The 23,434-nt window shown below is 34.3% G+C and overlaps 2 protein-coding genes and 1 long non-coding RNA gene across 3 annotated transcripts in view; 2 read left to right on the plus strand and 1 right to left on the minus strand.

The window, feature by feature from the left end:
- Positions 1 to 9,335, plus strand: part of LOC121207938 (uncharacterized) — a 32,581-nt gene extending 23,246 nt beyond the window's left edge. The window contains exons 2-3 of the mRNA XM_041078487.1: positions 7,000 to 7,180; positions 8,714 to 9,335. Coding sequence (XP_040934421.1) covers positions 7,000 to 7,180; positions 8,714 to 9,144 — 612 coding nt within the window. The 3' untranslated portion in view covers positions 9,145 to 9,335. The remainder of the gene's footprint in view (positions 1 to 6,999; positions 7,181 to 8,713) is intronic.
- Positions 9,336 to 10,085: 750 nt separating this feature from the next.
- Positions 10,086 to 12,970, minus strand: LOC107914476 (cyclin-H1-1). Its single transcript, XM_041078772.1, has 9 exons — positions 12,582 to 12,970; positions 12,297 to 12,481; positions 11,966 to 12,016; positions 11,637 to 11,709; positions 11,429 to 11,547; positions 11,258 to 11,331; positions 10,824 to 10,944; positions 10,667 to 10,735; positions 10,086 to 10,370 (listed from the first exon to the last, which is right to left on the minus strand). The coding sequence occupies exons 2-9, from the start codon at positions 12,354 to 12,356 to the stop codon at positions 10,356 to 10,358; spliced, it is 582 nt and encodes a 193-aa protein (XP_040934706.1). The 5' UTR covers positions 12,357 to 12,481; positions 12,582 to 12,970; the 3' UTR covers positions 10,086 to 10,355.
- A 237-nt stretch (positions 12,971 to 13,207) lies between these two features.
- On the plus strand, positions 13,208 to 14,547 carry LOC107914477 (uncharacterized). The gene is made up of 2 exons (XR_001688884.2): positions 13,208 to 14,000; positions 14,278 to 14,547. It is a non-coding gene; the product is annotated as an uncharacterized lncRNA (long non-coding RNA).
- Positions 14,548 to 23,434: the final 8,887 nt, after the last annotated feature.

A 23,434-nucleotide genomic window follows, 5' to 3' on the forward strand; every position in this document is an offset into this window, starting at 1 on the left:
TAAATTGACCTAAATGCATGTTTGACTGTTGTTATTTACTGCATGCCATGTTGTTATTATCTGATGCATGGGATTGGGATATTGACGGAGGAAGTACTGAAAGTGGCTTGTCCACGTACTGGAGGCTTTGCCTCAATTTACTGTTAACTGAGCAGCAAGGCTGCAACTGTAGAGTGTTAGGTAGGGTGGGTTGAGCTATTCCCCACATGGAGTGTATGGCTGGTACGGGTGGAGTGTAGTGGTTGGTGGGTTGAGTAGTCTCCCCAAATGGGCTTGCATATGTTTATTGATGTTGCATCTATTTCCAAATGGGCCTATGGGCCATACTGTTATCTGAATAAGGGGCTAAGGCCCAGTTTATTGTAATCTGAAAAGGGCTCTGGCCCAGTATCACTGTTACCTGATGGGCTTAGGCCCAATGGGCTTGAGCTGACTTGGGCTTTGAATGGGTTTTCCTTACACACTGAGTTCCCCAAACTCACCCATTTTATTTTCATCCACGTAGGAAATCCCCAACCATAGTGGGCTTGGAGCTGTGAGGGAATTCGGAGTGGCCACCCGTTCTGAAAGTTTGGTTTTCTTCTGGTGAACTGGACATCCTATTATTTACGTTGAGGTTTGGGTTTTTAAATGTAATAAGCCCGCTTAATTATTTTTGATGGTTTTAATATGTGTTACTAAGATAGGTATTACTTATTTTAACTGTTGAAATTGGATAGCTTTAGGGCGCGTTTTCAAAAGCAACAATTGATTTCAAAATAATACGACAATAAGCAAAGCTTCCGCAATGAAAGTATTTTCCAAAATTAATCACTTTTCCTAAAAATGACTTAATCAAAATCAGTTTCCTAAAAATATCCATGACGTTAAGGTGTGGCAATGGCGGTATGCATGTCTAGGATTGGATCCGAAGGGAGCTTGGTACTTAAGCAGTCCGATGGACTCACCACCTCTTTTCCGGTTTCTTACCTGGTGCACAGCTTCCATTCACTTTAAAATATAATGAAATTATATTTTAAAACACTAAGTAAGTTTTTTTTATGGATCAACAATATAAAATGTTTTGAACTCTTCGATGTAGCATGTCGGATTCGGTCATAACGTCTGGGCCGGGTTTGTGGTGCTACATTTAGTGGTATCAGAGCCTAGGTTGCAACAACTCGGCTGTGGAATGGGTTTACAAAAACAAAGATTTTCAAAAACGAAAATTTTATAAAGAATGCGAAAAACTCGATTTTCAAAATTTAGATCTTTAGAAGGTGGAATTCCGAATCTCCGGCTCAAGCCTGTAAGTATTACTCTGAACTCTTCTGAATATTTTTCTGACTTATCTGTCTGTACTAAAATCCTGCTAGGATACTTTAGATAGGATGATACTGAAACCATAGGAAAATCTGATAAGAGACTGAAACTGTAGCTAGACTTCAATTCTGCGAAAACAAACTCTGAACTACTGTCTGATTCATAAAACATTTGTAATAAACACTGGAATATTGAATTAATGCATAAAAATTCGTAATCAAGATAATACGATATGAGTACAAGAGCCGTTCGTGGAAGAGGCCGTGGACGGAGCCGAGGAAGTGCTCGAGCGAGATTTTCGTCTTCGAGACATATACCGGCGGTGGATGCACCGGTACTACCGACAACAGAGGTAGAGTCTCATGACCGCGGTGCCGGGGATGATGCCCTGTCACAGGTAATGCTTCGTGTTCTAGAAAGGGTTGCCGGGACAAGTTCGGGCAACGGAATTTGAGGATCGATTTCTGAATGACTTCGGGCTAACGGAGCGGAGATCTTTAGGGGCGTGTCTGGTATAGCCTCGAATGTGGCGGAATATTGGTTGGAGGCCACAGAACGGATTATGGACAACTTGGACTGCTCTGAGGAGATTGTGAGTGAGGTATCTGTAGTAAGTCCTTTGGGTCACTCAGTTAGGGTAAACAAACTGTATAGGGATGTACCCTTAGAAACTCAAGGTAGGATTTTCCCTGGAGATCTGATGGAGTTACCGTTCGGAGAGTTTGATATCATTTTAGGAATGGACTGGCTTGTTAAGCATAAGGCGACTCTGGATTGTGCTGCTAAATGAATGGTGTTAAGGACCACAAAGGATGAGGAGGTTATGGTGATAGGTGGGCGAAGGGATTTTTATCCAATGTGGTGTCGTCTTTAAGAGCCGAAAAGTGGATTCGAAAAGGTTGTGAGGCCTATTTGGCATTTGTAAGTCAGTCAGAAGATGAGGGACTGACAGTAGATAAGGTTAAGACTGTAAAGGAGTTCCAAGATGTTTTTCCGGAGGAGCTTCCAAGATTGCCTCCGAACCGAGAAGTTGAGTTTGGAATAGATTTGTTGTCTGGAACGGCACCTGTGTCCATCACACCGTATAGGATGGCACCGAAGGAGTTAGTGGAGTTAAAGGCTCAAATTCAAGAGTTGTTGGATAGGGACTTTATTAGGCCAAGCGTGTCTCCATGGGGAGCACAGGTGCTATTCGTGAAAAAGAAGGATGGTAATGCGGATGTGCATTGATTATCGCCAGTTGAACAAACTGACGATTAAGAATAAGTATCCACTGCCAAGGATTGACGATCTGTTCGACCAACTTAGAGGAGCTTCTGTATTCTTCAAGATCGACCTTCGATCTGGATATCATCAGTTGAGGGTCAAGGAGGTAAATATCCATAAGACGGCATTCAGGACTCGGTATGGTCATTACGAGTTTTTGGTTATGCCATTTGGACTGACGAACGCTCTTGCAGCGTTTATGGATCTGATGAATCGTGTGTTCCAACCATTTTTAGATCAGTTCATAGTCGTCTTTATTGACGATATCTTGGTATATTCTAAAACTGAAGCGAAACATGATGAGCATCTGTGAATTTTGGTTGAGGGAGGTAACCTTCTTCGGACATGTGGTCTCTGCCGAAGGGATTAAGGTGGACCCTTAAAAGATTGAAGCAATTTTGGTGTGGAAGCCACCTAGGACGGTGTCAAAATTTCGAAGCTTCCTAGGGTTGGTAGGATACTGCAGAAGGTTTGTGGAAGGTTTTTCTGTGATGGCAGCACCTCTGACAAAACTCATAAGGAAAGGGGTACCGTTTGTATGGACTGAGACCCAGCAGGAGGCTTTTGAGAAGTTGAAGAAAGTTTTGACTGAAGCACCTGTGTTAATTCAGCCAGAGTCTGGGAAGGATTTTACTGTGTACAGTGACGCATCACATGTAGGCTTGGGCTGCGTGTTAATGCAAGAGGGTAAGGTGGTTGCATATGCATCACGACAACTTAAACCTCACGAAGGGAACTATCCTACTCATGATTTGGAGTTGGCGGCAGTGATATTTGCACTTAAGATTTGGAGACATTACTTGTATGGGGAGAGGTGTATTATATACACAGACCACAGGAGTCTTAAGTATTTGTTGACTCAGAAGGAGTTGAACCTTAGGCAATGGAGATGGATCGAGTTGCTTAAGGATTATGACTGTTCGATCGAGTATCACCCAGGCAAGGCTAATGTTGTAGCCGATGCTTTAAGTCGTAGAGCTGTATCTGATCTGAGAGCAATGTTTGCTCGTTTGAGTCTGTATGATGATGGAAGTCTATTGGCTGAGTTGCAAGTGAGGCCAACCTGGGTGGATCAGATTAGGGAAAAGCAGTTGAACAATGAGTCTTTGGTCGCTCGTTTCCAACAAGTTAAGGAAGGGGAAACTTCTGAGTTTGGGTTAGATGGCGAAGGAGTTCTGTGTTTCCAGGGAAGAATTTATGTTTCGAAGGACTCTGATTTGAGGCAGACAATATTGAAGGAAGCTCATGGAGGACTATGTGCCATGCATCCTGGAGGGAATAAGTTGTATCACGACTTGCGAGAATTGTATTGGTGGCCTGGACTTAAACAAGAAGTAACGAAGTTTGTAGGGAAATGTCTGACATGTCAGCAAGTGAAAGCTGAGCATCAATTACCTTCTGGATTGTTACAGCCAGTGAAGATACCACTTTGGAAGTGGGAGAGGCTAACCATGGACTTTGTGAGTGGGCTGCCTTTGACACCATCAAAGAAAGACTCAGTGTGGGTGATTGTGGATAGGTTGACCAAATCAGCCCATTTCATACCTGTACGTACTGACTTTTCGCTTCAAAAGCTAGCCAAGCTGTATGTGGCGGAGATTGTATGACTTCATGGAGTCCCAGTTTCGATTGTCTCTGACCGGGATCCCAGATTCACATCTTGGTTTTGGCAAAAATTGCATGAGGCGTTAGGGACGAGATTGAACTGATGGTCAGTCAGAGAGGGTTATTCAGATTCTGGAGGACATGTTGAAGGGATGCGTGATTGACTTTCGAGGTAGTTGGGAGAATTACTTGTCGTTGGCAGAATTTGCGTACAATAACAGTTACCAGGCGAGTATTCGAATGGCACTGTATGAAGCACTGTATGGACGAAGGTGTTGTACACCTAGTTGTTGGACTGAACTAGGAGAGCGACAAATTCTTGGACCAGAGTTGGTAGATGATACTGAGGATAAGGTCAGAATAATTAGGGACCGGTTAAAAGAAGCATCTGATAGGTAAAAGTCGTATGCAGATTTGAAGCGTAAGGAGATTGAGTACTCAGTAGGTGATATGGTTTTCTTAAAGGTTTCTCCTTGGGAGAAGATATTAAGGTTCGGTAAGAAGGGCAAGTTGAGTCCGCGGTTCATTGGGCCTTATCGGGTTTTGAAGCGAGTAGGCCCAGTGGCTTATCAGTTGGAATTGCCTCTAGAGTTAGACAGGATTCACGATGTTTTTCACGTCTCCATGTTAAGGCGTTATCGTTCTGACCCTGCTCATGTCCTGCCAGTTGCAGAAATTGAAGTTCAGACTGATTTGACCTTTGAGGAGGAGCCTTTGCAAATATTGGCTCGAGATGTTAAGGTTCTTAGAAGGAAATCTGTCCCGTTAGTGAAAGTACTTTGGTGTAATCATGGAAGAGAAGAAGCTACTTGGGAATCAGAAGAGACTATACGTCAACAATACCCTCAACTAGTTGGAACAGGTAAATTTCGAGGATGAAATTTCTTTAAGGAGGGTAGAGTTGTAACGCCCCAATTTTCGGGAATTCTGTGAATGTTGGCACATGTTTAATTATGTTAGTGGGCCTCTAGAAGGCCCAAGCTTAAGATAGAACCTGGAAATTTTAGTTAATTTTTGTTCCATAAGAAAAAGGGGGTGAAATTATGAAATAGGACCTATGTGAAAATGTTTGAAAATGCTATAGGCTAAATTGAAGTGCACTACAGGAAAATAGGGTTTTAGCGGCATTTTTAGCGGCGTTTAATCAAAAAACGCCACAAAAATTGTAAAACACAGAGCAATAGTAAAACGCCGCTAAAAACGGAGCAATACCGGCATTTTTTGTTAAAACGCCGCTAAAAACAGAGAAATAGCGGCGCTTTTGGTAAAACGCCGCTAAAAACCAGAGTATTAGCGGCACTTTTGGTAAAACGCCGCTAAAAACCAGAGCATTAGCGACGTTTTTGATATAACGCCGCTAAAAACCAGAGCATTAGCGGCGCTTTTGGTAAAACGCCGCTATAAACCAGAGTATTAGCGGCGCTATTTGTAAAACGCCACTAAAAGTCATATAACCTCTAAAATCTTAAACCCCAAAAAATATCATAAACACTAATCTATAACCCTTAAAAGAGTAAACCCTTAAACCTTAAAAACCCTAAACACTAAATTATATCCCCTAAAACCCTAAACCCTCCCACCGCCAAGATTCACCCCTCTCACCAGCCTTCCTGTCAATATCCTGTAATCCCATCTATCATTTTCCCCATTTTTTCCCATTTCTATTTCCCCCTTTTTCCTCATCCTAAATCCCTAAAGTATTATCACCCATTCCTGAATTCGACATCCCAAATCCCTAACGATTTTTCCCCGATTTGAAATCCCCAAGATTCACCCCTCCCACCGGCCTTCCAGTTAATACCCCGTAATTATTTTTGGTATATGACAAATTATTTTTTAATTTATATGTTAAATATTTTCTTATATAATTGTAAAAGAGATTGTATTAATTTTAAAATATTGAATTGATTAGCATTATAGTTTAGGGTTTACGGTATATGGTTAATGATTTAATGTTTTTGAGTTACTATTTTAAGGTTTAGGGATTATGGTTTAAGGGTTGGGGTTTAAGGTTTAGGTGTTAGGGGTTAGGGGTTAGGAGTTAGGGGTTAGAGGTTAGAGGTTAAGGGTTAAGTGTTCATGATTCAGGGTTTATGTTTTAGGATTTACGGTTTAGGGATTAGGAATTTAAGGTTTAAATTAATTAGTATTTTTTAATTTATATGATAAATATTTTATTATATAATTGTAAAAAAGAGTATTAATTTTAAAATATTGAGTTAATTATATTTATAGTTTAGAGTTTATGGTTTAAGACTTATGATTTAGGGTTTAGTTTTTAGTGTTTAGGGATAAATATGGGGATCATGGTGCAATTGTATATATGAACTTTAATTTAATCTAGTTCTTATAAATTATTAACACAATTATTGATATAACATCATTTTATATTTATATATTGCATACATAAATATTTATATTTATTCAATATAAAAATATATTAATGTATTTATTTTTTAAAATCTCTATGATTAAATCAAGAATAAAAAACTTAAAAATTTAATATTTAAAATTTAAAATTTTAGTCCATATTTCAGTTAAAAAGTTTAATATTCAAAAATTTAAAAAAATCTAAAAAATGATAATCTCAACAAAAAAATTTTGAAAGAAAAAAATAGAAAACAATATGTTAAAAATAAAAAAATTAAAATTGAACAATAGTAAAAATTAAAGAATTACTGGCGTTTTTTTTAAGAAACGCCACAAAAGGCCATTATTTTTTATAAAAAAAAAGCAAAATCCCGCTCATCCAATTTGTTTACCCGCTCATTAACCAAATCCCCAAATACTCCTTTTACTCTCAAAATTTGAATTCACCCACCATAGCTACTCCTTTTCTGTCGATCTGTTAGGGTTTTGGAGAAACAAATAGATATTGAAGAGAAGGAGAACGAGGAAGAAGAAGAAGAAGAAGAGGAAGAGAAGACGGGGGAGGAGGAAGAAGAAGAGAGTGAAGATGAAGGGACTAAAAAGGTCGAAGGTAGTAGTAGAAAGGCAGCCAGAATAGGTGGGTCTCCTTTGCTGCTTGGTTAACTTCTTTCTGGTTGCATTGAGAATTTGGAATAGTCATGTAATCTAATGATTTTGATCCTAATAATAGCTCCTTTTCGTTTTTTTTTTAATTTGGGGTTCTTTTTATGAGAAACTATTTGCATGTTTGCTTCTTTCGATTATGTTACTATTCTTTGGATGATCAAAATTCCTATCTGAAGAAATTTAGTCCAAATTTGTTTCTGTTTTTCTTTCTTAATAATGGGTTGTCAAATATGAAGTTAATTTACACTTCATTTTTTTGGGTTTTTTAAAATAATTATTTGTTGGCTTAGTATTCATACAATAAAACTGGATAAAGCTGGTTTCATTTGTATCGATCAGTGTTTAAGTACTCACTACAGCATTCTCATCTGCTTATTTCCTCTATTGAGTTTATGTTTAAGTTGTTTTATCAACATTGCTATCGATACTGAAAGCTGAGGATGGCATTTTTCCCTGTTTTATGCATAATGTAAATAACATTTAATTCTGTTTTTTTTGTTCTTTGATATTGACAAATCAGGTTAGTTGATGTTTGAGTATCTTTATTGCCATTGTATATGGGCCACTCTAGTTTCTTGAATTTGTTGTTTGCTGTCGGTGTGTGGTGTGCTGCATATATTACTGTCGCGGTTGTGGCGTCTTTGCGCATCTTCAATTCAATCTGTTCATTCTGAGTCAGTAAAGCAATTTGACTGGTGTGGAACGCTGTAATGGGATATGCACAACTGGTTATTGGTCTTGCAGGCAGTGGAAAGGTGTGCTAGTCTATCGATTATTCTGTTTAAGGCTTGAGATGGGGTCTATCTTCCCTGTATTTTCCAGTGTCTTTTGAGAAGAACTGAAATTGGAGAGAAACAAAACTGAGATTTGACCCCATTTCTCCTTTATTTCCAAACTCTCTTCTATATTTTCTTTACACCCTTTTACTCCACAAAAAGGGTTTTTCACCTCTTAATAATCTCTCTAAAAGGTTAATCATATAGATTTTCTTTCATTTCTCATGTTTTTGTTTCAGGGTTTTTTGTTTTTCATTTTATCTCATGTTTGTAAATTTCTGGGTTTTTTTTTCTTTTCTATTAGTTTCATATGATTTTTCATGTTAATTATCTTGATGGATAAAGGCTTGATCTTTTGTTGTAGCATGAGCTAATGTACTTGTAATTTAGTTTTTGATCTGGATTTTATCTGATTATTGGTTTTTTCCGTTGTAGTTGATCATTTATTTAGAATATTTACATCTATTTTTGCAATTCTACTGTTTGTTCACTCTTTTGATCTGATTAATGAGAATACTAGCTAAAGGAATGGCTTTAGATTGCACCATTTCAAATTGTATTGGCTACACTGTTCTTTAAAAATTATTTATTTTTAATATATATTGTTTTATACAGGTCTATCAGGTGTCTGGTTTTAAAATTTTTATTTTATGAATGAAATAATTTTTATATTTATATTTGTTGTTATATGACATGGTATCATAATCTTTGCTTTTGGATGTTTTCAGGTAGCTCAATTTTGTGTTTAATAGGTGTTGAGGTTGTTGACTCAGACCTGGCACAATTGTCTATTGACAAAGTGATTGAAGTAGACAAATCATTTCTTCATGAAAATGGGAAACTGGATAAGGATCCAGTTTATAATAACCCCATTGAAGTTGATTCACATAGTGAGGAACCAGATAAGGAAGAAGAGAATGGTGCATTTGATCCCCACTTTCCGAAGGATGTGGTCAATGAGTGGCCTGCACCTAAGCAGATCCACTCTTTTCATTTTATTAGGTATCGCTTCTACGAAGATCCGGCTATAAAAGCCAAACTTGATCAGGCTGATAAAGAGATACGAAAGTGGAATAAAGCCAGGTTTAAGCTTACCGATGAATTAAAAGCAAAAAGATTGAGTGAAAAGTTATTAATTTCAGTTAGATGTATAGCATAGTAGCCATTAATTGTCATACTTTTAAGATAATTATTAGGCCTATCATTATGTCATTAATTCTCATTCTTTTTAGTTTGCCTGACTGGAGATCATTAGGACTCATCTATACTGGAATTGGCGGTCCCTCATCTGCAAGTGAGATATAAATGTTATCTTTTTCTTTTTGTTATCACAAATTTCTATTATATTCATACTTGCTTGATGTAGAGTTTATAGGAATGTGAGGCTACAGAAATTATGGTATATTTACTTAATAAAAATTGATTCAGTATAAGAGCAACTGTTTGGTTGAATGTAATGGAATAGAGGCGTAATAGTAAAACTGTGTTTGGTTGAATGTAATAGAGGTGTAATAGTATAATGGAGAAAACTAAAATGACCAGAATACCCTTAGCATAAATTTGTTTTGGTAAATGATTATTGTTATTGTTATTTAAATTTTAATAAGATTATTTATTATCAAAAATAAATAATTTAATCATATTTAAACATAATTATTATTTAATATATTTTAATTAAAATATATATTTTAATAAAATTCTTAATAATTGATTATCTTATATGAATTTACTCAAATCATAATATATGATATTATAAAAGATAATTTGAAATAATTAATATTAAATATATTTTAATTAAAATATATGATTTAATAAAATTTAAAATAATTATAACTAATAAATTATCTTATATGAATTTGTATAATTTAAAATAATTATTATTACATATAATTTAATAATAATATATAATTTCATAAAATTCTTAATAATAAATTTTCTTATATGAATTTATACAATTTAAAATAATTCGGATCAATCACACCTTCATTACTAAAAAGTTACATTTGCTGCATTATAATTTGCAATCTGCTGAAATAGTTTATATACAAGATCCACCGCTTAAAAATATGGACTCTTCCTCAGAGCATAACTAAGCTTGAATTTCATTAAATTACTTTCAAAATTTCATTAAATTACTTTCAAAGTTAAGGATCAACATTTAACTACAAATTTTGAGTTTGCTAGTTTACAAAATTGAATTATTTTGGGAATTTGTTTCGACTTGAACATCCTCGTCGAGTAACAATCTGAACTTGAGAATCTTCTGAAGTCGAGCGACCGGTTTTACTTGCTTTCTCGGAGCTTGATTTGGATCTAGTATATATTTGCCTGAGAAGAGATTTGCCTCTGATGGACCTGTCTCTTCATGTACTACAGGTGAAGCTTCTGTAAATCATAATTTCACACACAAGTTATTAATTCATGCAATGCAAAATGTTTGAGAAACAGAATAAACCAAGAGGCAGCCTATGTTACGGACTGAAGTTCAACTACTGGAACACAACATGTATGCACGAACATGCCAAAATCTATCATGGATTTATCGTGTTACAAACTATATAACACCTTAAATGCAATACGACATAGAAAAATAATAATAACACGACAAGGGAAAACAAATGATTACCCCAAATAACAACTATAGAAGGAAGAACAAAAGGATAATCAGTAACCAAACCCACCTCCATGTCATTGACAAAACCTTCAACTGAACGATAGGGTGCATAAACAATGAGATCAAATTCCAGACTCTGCAAATCCAGTTATGTACTTTTGAGAAGCACAAGCAAAAGAAAAAAGCAAGACTAAAAGAAAAAGGAAGGAGAACAGTAGCCATACCTGAGACACTATCATCTCGTAATTGAGAATCATTTGATGATCCTGTGAAATCCCCTTACCAATCTCCTCTGCTGACACATGATTTTCTTCTATCTTACAGGCCGCATACACACAGGTTAACCTAGAGTTATAAAGAAACTTTTCCAATTTAACAATTACATTATTCTCTAAAGAAAGTTTAGTATTCAATGGTGATTATCAGTCAAAGTAACATTTCTTCCACCACCACATACGAAATGACAAAGTCAGGGACAATATACAAATTCCAAACAGTATGTTGCTTACCTGATATTTTCATACATTTTTAAAATAGCACATGATGCATTTTTCTAACATACTCTTAAGCGCAAATCAGAATGACTCATCCAGCATATTACATGCAGAGATAAAGGGCATTGGAGCTTGTATCTGAAAGAGATGTAGAAGACTCGTACATTATATGTTTTGGATGATGTTCCATGACCGACCATTGCAGGTAAAACCTTTTGAAATAAATTAGAGCAGTTGCCTGCAAAACATGAACCACAAACAGAATCACATTGATCATGGCCTCATATTTATTTATAGTATGACCATTATCCAAAAAAAAAAAAGGTAGTAAGTACCTGAATTTTATTAGGAAAGTAGAATGCACTACAAACTTCTCGAAGTTTGTTCTCATAAAACACTCGCATGAACTGTTCTTCTTCAATGTTAAGAGGTTTTGGACGAGAATGCTTGTCAGCTGACATGAACAATCAAAATATTACATGGTACGCTCGATGACCTAGCACCTCACAATAGAACTAAAAAGTAAAAGAAAATTTCATTTACCATTATCTCTTGCAATAGGTTCAGGGTATGATAGTGAACCATCAGCGTCTACTTCCATTTGTGTTGTCCCATACTTCAGAATAAATCAGCAAGTCAGCTTCAATAAAATGAACACCAGAAAGAAAATTTCCACTAGGAATGGTTTCAATAATGGTGGTTTCCAACTGACAACATTTAAATGCTTCTAATGGGAAGTAAAGAAGGGAGTTCAACACCAATTTCATCTAATCTACTAAAACGATAATCCGAAGGTACACTATGCAAACACACACTCAAGCTCGCGCATATAGACATACATACAAAACTGAAAAGAAAGGACTCTGTCATACCTTCTCCAGTGCTTGTATTGCTCTTTGATTTGCAGCCTTGTATTTCTCAACCTATATCAGCAAAAAAAAAAAAAAACAAAACACAAAAGAACCTAATTTAAACTTGAGAAAGTTCTCAATTAATTGCAATTCCTACTTTCCTATCTTTTCAATCTCTTCTTACATCAATAAAGCATCCATGAAGAAAATTAAGCAAAAAACATTAACACCAGCAGCTTGTAATCAATATAAACAGTGGAAACGGAAAAACATTGCAAAGAAAAACAATTGGTTTTTTCCTCACATTTAAGAAACAATGAAATTTCTCTTTTTTTTCTTTCATATTATTTACCAGTTCTTGAGGCGAGAAGATCCAGTTAGCTCTATGAGTCGATGTATGAAAATCAGCCATGAAGAACTCAGTAACTCGGTAGCCCCTGACTCAGCAATTCGATCGCAGCTATGCAAAATAATTTCTCCAGCCACTCAACACACTCACATCTCCCCAAATTTTAAATTCACAGTGTTTATCATCACCTGATAATCATATATGGAAAATTAAGGAATTAACAAAAGACTGAATGAAACAGAGGGTTAAAAAAACCCAAAAATAGTAGGAAAATAATTTGAGAATTACTTGATTGAGAGGATCAAAGAAGGGAAATTAGTGGTAGATCTTTCGTAGCTGTTCAATCCAGATGAACAGAAAGGACGGCGACTCTACTTTGTGGGGGGCTCTAAAATATAAAAGGAATTTAACGGTGAGGGAAGAGGTTCATGCACGGAAGAGGAGAGGGTCGGGTAGGGAGGGAGGGTAAAACAGGGAGATGGGGAGGGAGGCCGGAAGTAATAGCTAATACAGCGAAAAGGGAAGGGATTGGAAAACACGGGAATTTGGGGATTAGGGGCGTAACCGATTACGCGCGTAATACCTATTACAGCGAACCAAACGCCGGAATAGGGGCGTAATGTAATACACACGTAATCGGGGCGTAATGGATTGGGTAATACGGCGAACCAAACACAGTGTAAATATTTATAATATTTAATTATAATGTTTTAATTCGTCGTTTTTATTAGTTTAATTTAAATATGTCTACTGCTATGAGATCTTATAGATGATGATTGAACCTTCACAGAAAAGGCAAAGATTGAAGCTCAAATCTTAGCTGCTGAAGCAGTAGCAAAAATGGGCAGAGGTTGAGCTGAAAAGCAACGGGAAAGAGAAGAGAAGCTGCTGGAATTACATTACAAAAGGTTTTTATCTTTTTCTTGCGTTTTCTTTTTTTTCCTTATTATGTTTATATAGTGGAGGGTTTTAGAGGCTAGAACACTGTAATACCATATAGTATATACAAAATATGAAACAGACCTGCCATTATTTATTGAACAGGTAAAAAACCAATTATTTTTTTTCCCTTTTTCTTAAATTAAAGACCATGCCATTAAGGTAAATGCATATTATTGTTAACTCTTAATTATATTAACTATTTATTTTACATAAAAAATAAAATAAGAAACAATCAAACCAACTGGTTTAACCTGTGGTCCAGTTTCTTTAACATTGGCATTTATGTCCTTTAATGTCGAATTTCTACATTTATGTCTTTCATTTTGAATTTTTAGATGATAGTAGTGTCAATCAATTCTTTGTCCCTTGTTATGCTATTAGTTCCTTTGTTTTGCATTTTCTTTTTTTGCCAAAGCCACTTGTCCCAATTGTCATGTTTTTTTATGCATTTCCTTGGCTATGGGGTTTTGCTTGGTAGTTATGCAGCTATTTATTGAAAGCTGAAACTCATGCTTGTTTTATGAATGCTTACATGCATGGCAAGCTGTTGTTAGCCTTTCTTTCTATTATGTTTGTTGCTTTGTATTAGCATTCTCTATGCTACTTGCCCTGCAAAGTTCCAAGTTTCCATTTTTATTAAAGATGGCAATCGGGTATTTGGAAATGCTAATTATCTGATCTTTGGCAATTTTGCCCAGTAGAATTAAGCTAATTTTATGGTTCTATCTTTAATTAATGCATGACTGAGCAATGCTTCCTTTACAGGTCAGTTTCCTGTTTCTCTGTCATGGATGGATGTATTTATTGGAAAATGGGACAAAGTAACTTAATACAAAGAAATTTTACATTTGATTTTCTATGCCTTTTAGATCACCTCTAATTTTAAGATTGATTGCAAATGCCATTTTTCATTTTTTACAACTTTTTCTGACCAACAATTTATTTGTTACATATATGTTTTATTTTATTTTAATCGTTAATTGTATGTCACTAATGCTTAATTGTTATAATTTTTTACATAAATGTTTTTTTTTTACTCGAGGCTAAGAAGTTAGCATCACAATATCAAAAGGAAGCAGACAAATGCAATTCGGGTATGGACACGTGCGAAGAAGTAAGGGAGAAAGCTGAAGAAGCACTATCGGCTCAAATGAAATTAACAGTAATTTGGGAAATAAGAGCTCGTCAGAAAGGATGGAGAGAAAAGGTCGCCAAATCTAATGCATTTCCTTATTTCATTTAAGTAACTTCATTATAATGTCTTATTTTATTGATATTTTTATATTTAATCTAGTTTTTATTATTTATTTTAGTTTTGATTCTAAGTTTTTATTTTTATTTTAATATTTAAGATAACTTGAGTTCTAACTTTTGGATTTTAATTGTGTTATTAATTTATAATTTTAAATTCTAAATTTAAATTCATTAATTTTTGTATTTAGTTTTAAAGTTAAAATTTTAATAGAAAATTTTTATATTTATATCATTCAATATTTTGATAATGAATTTTAAATTTTTTATATTTTTCACGACTTTTATAACATTTTATAATTTTTTTTGAATTTTATGGCCTTTAGCGGCGTTTGTAGGAAAAGCGCCGCTAAAGGTCATGATCTTTAGCGGCGTTTGTGGGAAAAGCGCCGCTAAAGGTCATGATTTTTAGCGGCATTTATGGAAAAAGCGCCGCTAAAGGTCATGATCTTTAGCAACGTTTTTTTTCAAATAAACGCCGCAAACTTTAGCGAAGGCGGAAATAGAGGCGTTTTTAGCGGCGCTTGGAAAAACGTCGCAAATAGTTTTAGTGGCACTTAAAAGCGCCGCTAAAGGTCTAAAAACACGCCGCTAAAAGTCAGTTTTACTGTAGTGGTGGCCAAATAAATAGGAGTGCAAAATAGGAGGATTTGCATGACAAACCTCCCATTTTACATGAAGTGGCCAGCCTTCATGTTGTTGTAGACAATATAAGCACTTGATATCCATAATTTATGGTACAAATTGATACAAATTGATAATGGGTTAGGTAAATGTTCCATTATAATGGATTAGGTAAATATTTCATGATAATGGGTTAGGTAAATGTTTCATGATAATGGTTTAAGTAAATGTTTCATGATGGGAATTTCATGTCTTTTGTATTAAAGAATTAAATGGATGAAATATGAAATTTTATTAAAAGAAAAAGGGGTGAAAAGAACAAAGTTTTGTCCATCTTTGTTCATTATAGCCTAAAGTTAGAGAAGAGAAAGGAGAGGAGAAAGCTCTTGAATGTTCGGTCACTTGGGGAAGAAAATTGAAGGTAAGTTCATGGTAGTTTGCTTCTATCTTGATGTTCATGAGTTTTTCTTGATTCTACCTTAACTCTTGAAGCATATTTTGGTTTTTGGTTGTGTTGTGAGCATTTGGTCATGAATTAAAATGAAGGAAATGGTTGTTGTTTCATGTTCTTTTGATGAAAAATGGAAGATATGTGAAGTTGAGCCAAACAAATGAGCATGTATGTGCTTAGATGTTAAGGGGAAAAATCGGCTAATATGTTGTGCTTTAAAATGATGAAATGGAGATTATACTTAAGTAAAATCATAGATATGTGATGATTGATTGGTGATATACATGTTTAAAAAAAACATGCATGCAAGTTATGTGTGAAAGAGTGATTTGGTAATAAAACTGCTTGGGACAGCAGCAGTAACGTGACTTTGGAAAATCACCATAAATTGTGGGAGATGAGTTAGAAGCTGCATAAATTATATAATTAAAGCTTAATGAGTCTAGTTTCAAATGGAATAAACGAGAACATATTTTGAATTCTTTACAATGAGAAATTTGATTCGTAAGGAAGAGTGGTCAGATTAGTCAAACAGTGAAACATGTGAAACTTTAAGAAAAATCTGGTATTGATTGGCCAAACCAAAAATTCTGAAAATTTTATGGATAGAAGATATATGAGTCTATTTTCAGGGAAAATTAACGGCACTTGATTTGGAATTTCGTAGCTCCAGTTATAAATGATTTAGTGACTGTTGTTTAGGAAGACAACTTGCAGTGAGATTATGATTATGTGGTAAACATTGACAAAAATTTGTTAATGAGTTGCTTATTGATTTTTTATAAGCTTACTATGATCTGTAGGTCTGGTTGGCCGAATATTGTAAGGGGTTAATACGTAGTTTGTATTTGAATAGTTAGATTAACGTGTTAGTAATCCAATTGTAGGCGGTTCGTGTGTGGATCTCGTCAGCATATCGTCGCAAACAGGTGTGTAACTAACACCCTCTTTCTTAGTCTGGATCGGCAAAAGTCGAAAAGCCGAAATGCTGAAAACCAGTATTTTGTAGATTTGCGAGTGTGTGAATGCTCGTGAGGTAAATCGATTAATGTTTTTGGTAAGCTGCAAAATTTGGACTGTAAAGTGCATGATTTCTGTGCCGTCGATATTTTTGGGCTTAATGGGCCAAAATTGGAATGATGGGCCAAAATTGGAATGATGGGCCAACGGGCCCAATTCGGTAAGAACCCTCGGTATGTGATTCTGTTAGTACGTGAAAAGTAGGAATATGCATGAAAAACCCTAAAATAGATAAATTACTGAAATACCTTTAAAAGTGGAAAATTTACAGCTTTACCCCTAGTAGATAAATTACCGAAAAACCCCTAGGGTTAAATTGACCTAAATGCATGTTTGACTGTTGTTATTTACTGCATGCCATATTGTTATTATCTGATGCATGGGATTGAGATATTGACGGAGGAAGTACTGAAAGTGGCTTGTCCACGTACTGGAGGCTTTGCCTCAATTTACTGTTAACTGAGCAGCAAGGCTGCAATTGTGGAGTGTTAGGCTGGGTGGGTTGAGCTATTCCTCACATGGAGTGTATGACTGGTACGGGTGGAGTGTAGTGGTTGGTGGGTTGAGTAGTCTCCCCAAATGGGCTTGCATATGTTTATTGATGTTGCATGTATTTCCAAATGGGCCTATGGGCCATATTGTTATCTGAATAAGGGGCTAAAGCCCAGTTTATTGTCATCTGAAAAGGGCTCTGGCCCAGTATCACTATTACCTGAATGGGCTTAGGCCCAATGGGCTTGAGCTGACTTGGACTTTGAATGGGTTTTCCTTACACACTGAGTTTCCCCAAACTCACCCATTTTATTTTCATCCACGCAGGAAATCCCCAACCATAGTGGGCTTGGAGCTGTGAGGGAATTCGGAGTGGCCACCCGTTCTGAAAGTTTGGTTTTCTTCTGGTGAACTGGACATCCTATTATTTACGTTGAGGTTTGGGTTTTTAAATGTAATAAGCCCGCTTAATTATTTTTGATGGTTTTAATATGTGTTACTAAGATAGGTATTACTTATTTTAACTGTTGAAATTGTATAGCTTTAGGGCGTGTTTTCAAAAATAACAATTGATTTCAAAATAATACGACAACAAGCAAAGCTTCCGCAATGAAAGTATTTTCCAAAATTAATCACTTTTCCTAAAAATGACTTAATCAAAATCGGTTTCCTAGAAATATCCATGACGTTAAGGTGTGGCAATGGCGGTATGCATGTCTAGGATTGGACCCGAAAGGAGCTTGGTACTTAAGCAGTCCGATGAACTCACCACCTCTTTTCCGGTTTCCTACCTGGTGCACAGCTTCCATTCATTTTAACCTATAATGAAATTATCTTTTAAAACACTAAGTAAGTTTTTTTTTCTGGATCAACAATATAAAATGTTTTGAATGTTTCGATGTGGCATGTCGGATCCGATCATAACGTCTAGGTCGGGTTTGGGGTGCTACATCCCTTCTTCATATCATATTTCAATAATGAACTTACTGTTTCATTATCTTTTCTTGCCCGTTTCATTTGTATAATACCAGACATAAGCATAAATATCAATCATAATCTCAAGCTTAACATAAGCCTAATCACCATCATCAATACACAAGTTAGTGCATTTACGTATACAACTTATTTGAGGTCAATCACATGATAAACCATTTTATAAAAAAATACACCTTTTGAATCATACCATCTTCTCATGAACCTAAGCATATTCTTACATTTACCATTTCAATGTATATAATTAATATTAAACATGATATAATGTATCCTTAAGCTTAATATAAACCTAAGCACCATCCACAGTCTCAACTGTTGAATTCATTTACGTTCAGATCAATATTCAATAAATAAATAATCTTTAAAATTCATTATATAGATTACCTTAGTGAGATTTTTCTTTTGAAAAATGACTTACAGATAAGAGTACATCGCCGTTCCAACCAAACACACAAGATGCTCACACGAGCCAATCCCTCCAACACATCAATGCTCATAAGAGCTAATCCAACCAACACACCAAACAGAGAGTATAACACGAAAGTTCGAAAAAAATTTTAAACCTCGATTTTCTCAGGTAATATAAATATCCATCACTCCATATCCATCTCCACTCCAATCCCCCGTAACACACCAAATCACAATTGTACTCTGTCTCACTTTCAATCCAATCCGAACTTCAATTTTTAATAATATTTCTCAAATGATCATTCATTATCATCAATTGAATAAATACTTTCTGTATCATGTTATACAATTCAACAAATCATATAGATATTAAATTTTTAAACCGTACGAACTTACCTAGCCAAATCACAGAAATGTCAAAGTACAAGGGCTATTTGGTAATTTTCTATTCTCATCAATTTTCTACTCGATCTTGATCTAAATTAATAATTTCATTTGATCTATTAATTGAGACAATAAAACAATGTATTTTATGCAATTTAGTCATTTTTTAAATTTTTACAAAATTGCCCTTAAAATTTTTACTTTTATTTAATTTAGTCCCTGAGCCTAAAACATGCAAACTAATCATTTTTATTGAAATTTCCCACTACCCAAATATTCATGGCATCAAAAATATCCCATTTTTAAATAATTTGACAACAACTACTTGTACTTTTATTATTTCAACAATTTAGTCCCTAATAGGAAAATTCATCAAAATTATTTAACAAAATACTTTTAAATATCAACCAAAATTTCAAATTAATCATTTAATAACTAAAATCACATATATTCATCAATGGAAACATTAAATATCTTTAACAGTTTCAAAATTGAAGGTACAGGCTAGCTGGACCTAGTTGTAATGATCTTAAAACATAAAAATTAAAAGAAATAAACCTAAATTTAGCTTAGATGAAAAAGAAGACTTTGGCCGAATGCTTAAGCTATCATCCATGGCTTCTTCATTCTTCAGTTTCAGCAAAACTCATGAAAAAAAAATGATAACCTAATTGTTTTGTTTTTAATATAATTTAATTTATCAAATTACCATTTTAACCTTGGTTAATAATTAAAATAAACATCAAATTCAAGCCCATAATTTTCCACTAACTCCTTGAATGGTTTAATTACCATTTAAGTCCCTTTTCCTTTATTCAATAAGCTATTTAATCACTTAAATCAAATAGTGATAAAATTTTACATCTTTTACTATTTAGTTCTTTTTAATTAATTAACTATTGAAACGTTAAAATTTCTTAACGAAAATTTAATACAACATTAATGACACTCCGTAAATATCTATAAAAATATTTACTGCTCAGTTTATAGAAATGAGGTCCTGATATCTCATTTTCTAAAACCACTTAATTTTAAGGTCTTACCACTTGAACTTAATAAATCGTTTACAAAACATAAATTATCAACCAAAAACCTTTTAAAAACCATATTTGAGTCTTAAATTTTAAATAATAATATCTATGAACTTCCTCGTCGAATTTGATGGCCCTGAAACCACTATTTTTGACACCACTGAAAAATGTGTTGTCACAAGTTTAGTTTGTTTTTGTTTTTATTTCTACTATTTTTATTTTAACTTATTTATTTTTCATGATTTCTCAGGGTTTCTGAACATATACTGAATTATCGATCTATTGCTAACTGACCCAAAAATTGAATGTACCTTTATGCAAAGAGGAAGAGAGCGATTAGCCCAAAGACAAGTCAAAGGGATAAATCAAAATCCAAGTGAAAATGCAGCCTGTAATAATCAAAATCCGATCCTTGTTGCTAATGACAGAGATCAAGCGATTAGGCAGTATGTTGTGCCTTTGTTTAGTGAACTCAATCTAGGGATTGTAAGACCCGAGATTGAGGCCCCTCAGTTCGAATTAAAACCAATGATGATCCATATGTGGCAAAAAATGGTACAATTCAGTGGGATGCCTGCTGAAGATCCTCATTTGCACCTCCACTTGTTTTTAGAAGTAAGCGACTCTTTCAAGTTACCAAGAGTATCTAAATATGCCTTATGATTAAAGTTTTTCCCATATTCAAGTTACCAAGATTGTTTCCTGTTGTGATCATTTTTTTACAATGTATGTTGTTTCGTTTTGTGGGTATTTGAATACTGATTTCATACTTTAATTTAAATTGTGACCTTTCAACAACAATATTCTTCCTTATCTTGTTTAACTAAATTGATTAACATTGACTTTGCAAATAATTATCACACAGTCCCTGTGAAGACGATAATTATTTTTCTTACTACTTATTACTTGTATGACCGTGTACACTTGCATGCAATCATGCGATGGTACACCTTGTAGTAGAGAAACGGCATTAATTACACATTCACGCAGGGTACACTCGAGTTGTTGCAAAATACGTTTAGTTGATTCTAACCAAACTTCGGTAGTTGAGGGATCAACCCCTTTCAAACCCACAAAAATCAATAGCATCATATCTCCATAATTCTTTAATCATAGCCCGTCGAACAATAGGCATAGGTACTACAACAGAAGTAGCTCCCCCACTCACTGGAGAGCATCAGCAATAGCTCGAAGTATAGTTGAATCACCTTGCCCCTTATTTCTATCTATGTCAACCCTAAATTATTGGGCACCAGCTGAATCAATGCTTTATGCCACCAATTCGATCCTAATTTCATTTTCAGCGAAGTGACCACTATTGCGAATACTTTGATTTACTTCATTTCTGGATTCTTCTGACATTATTCAACTATAAAATAAAAGCAATATAATCAGCATCCAAATCCCGACTTAGACTCGACTAAACTTTGGCATGTACATCTAGACTCAATTCTGAGCTCAATTTAGTTCGAGAATTGACTAAACTTATAATTCTGATACCAATAAATGTAATACTCCTTACCCGGTCTAGTCACCGAACTCAAGTAAAAGGATGCTATAGACCTACCAACAATTTACATGTAATTTATTAATCAAAATCTTAATTAAATATCATCAAATCACAAACAATGAAATAAAATAAATTGGTAATCTATAAAGACCAAATCATAAAATACATGCATGAAATACGGTTTAATTGTAAAGAATTCAAAATCTTAAAGTTTTAAAGTTGGTATCGATATTTAGTTGTTGGGTATCAATACTGTATTGATACCTTAATAAAAATCGATACCAAACCATGCTTCTGTTTACTATGCAAAACAAGAGTATCGATATTTATTATTTGTATCGATACTTTATTAAAAGTATCGATACTCATATAAAAATCGATACCATTTTAGTATTTATTTATTTTAAAACTATTCATATGGTCAAGTATCGATACCAAATACAAAAATATCGATACCTAGGTTCATAAATGGTAAAATCTCATCTTTAAATTGTTCATTGCATGCCCAAATCACTTATAATTCAATTTATCACAATATCAACCAAAGCAATACCACAAATATCACATATAAAATTATCCTTTGTGTCTAACCAATATGCCACCAATGGGCACCTTAATTCAACAATTCAAAATCATCCAAGATATATCATTCAACTATACCAAACATGTATGAGTTCAATCATTCAAACCATTGCACATTTGGTCTCATATTAGTCTTATAACTTAGGTACTGGAACAACCAATTCATTTCAAGCATAGCACAAGTATAACCATCAAACTTACCAAATCATTTCCAAAACATAACCTAAGCATACCATCCATCATTCCATATCCAAGCATCAACCACAAACACATCACATAGTAAGATATTTTTCAAACATTAAAACATTAGGTCTATAACCTAACAACCTAAAAAAGCTTCAACAACAAGACTATTATCTTCATATATATATATATAAATATATATATATACAGACACCTATAAGCATAATAACTAAATGCCATCAGGATACAAGATAAGCATTATAACCAAAATACTTTCTAGGTACATGCCAAGACCAAAATAAACATATCACCGATGGTTGAGTCGAGGATTTTCTATTGGATGCTGAGTCAACGGTCGAATCATATAGTACCTAATCTGTGCATGAAAAAATAAAATCCTACGTTGAGTATAACTCAGTGATATTTCTATAATCTAAACTATAAATCACAATGTAGGTAAATTTAGATGCATAATTTAAACATGAATGATAATTTGCATTAAGTAGGAATTTTATACCAACTCACATAATCTTATTCACATATAGCACATCATAATAGAAATAAAATAGGGGAATTCTATTACTTATGGCATTTTAATATTTCAACTCATAAATGGCACATTCCATTTCCATTTTTCCAAATACATGAGTTTAATTAACATTTTCTATCAATGTTCCAACTTAATTCCCAAACATATTCCATTTCTCATGATTTGCCATTTCAATGTCATATATCTTGAATTTTCCATTTATTTCTCTATTAACATGACTTAGACTCTGACAGATACACGGATCCAACCAACACACCAGTTTGACAGCCAGTGCCTTATTGGATAAATCCTGTAACAGCACGATTTAGACCCTAGCCGGAATAGTGGTTTTGGGACCACAAATTTGAGTTAGAAAAATATTTTAATATTATTGTCCATGCTTATTATATGTGAATTGTTGTCTATGAAATTTTCGTATGAAAATTTTATCATTTGTCTGCTTAATTTGCAAAAAGGACGTAATCGCGTAAATGCAAAAGTGAGGTTCCATATGTTAAAAGTGTCAATTTACTATGTCTGTTTAAAAGAGAGGTCCTTATGTTGTTAATACTCCATTTACATGGTAAGTGGACATATATGGCCTTAATATTAATGTTTTATAAGTTATTAAGCCATGGGTAAAATGGTAATTGATGTATTAATGTTAATTAAATAAAACAAAACATAAAATAAGACCATTTTCATCTTGTTTTGCCGAAAATCAAAGCAAAAATAAAATAT

Source organism: Gossypium hirsutum, chromosome A10 (genome assembly GCF_007990345.1).
Source record: "Gossypium hirsutum isolate 1008001.06 chromosome A10, Gossypium_hirsutum_v2.1, whole genome shotgun sequence".
In the NCBI taxonomy this organism is placed as follows: Eukaryota; Viridiplantae; Streptophyta; class Magnoliopsida; order Malvales; family Malvaceae; genus Gossypium; species Gossypium hirsutum.

Bases quoted from the DNA above. Each gene is read 5' to 3' on its own strand.
- LOC107914476 (XM_041078772.1), bottom strand. From the start codon at position 12,356: ATGGCTGATTTTCATACATCGACTCATAGAGCTAACTGGATCTTCTCG. The intron at 11,548-11,636 runs GTAAATGAAATT...TGTTCATGTCAG, and splicing joins ACCTATTGCAAGAGATAATG to CTGACAAGCATTCTCGTCCA. The intron at 10,945-11,257 runs GTACGAGTCTTC...TTATAACTCTAG, and splicing joins CATCATCCAAAACATATAAT to GTTAACCTGTGTGTATGCGG.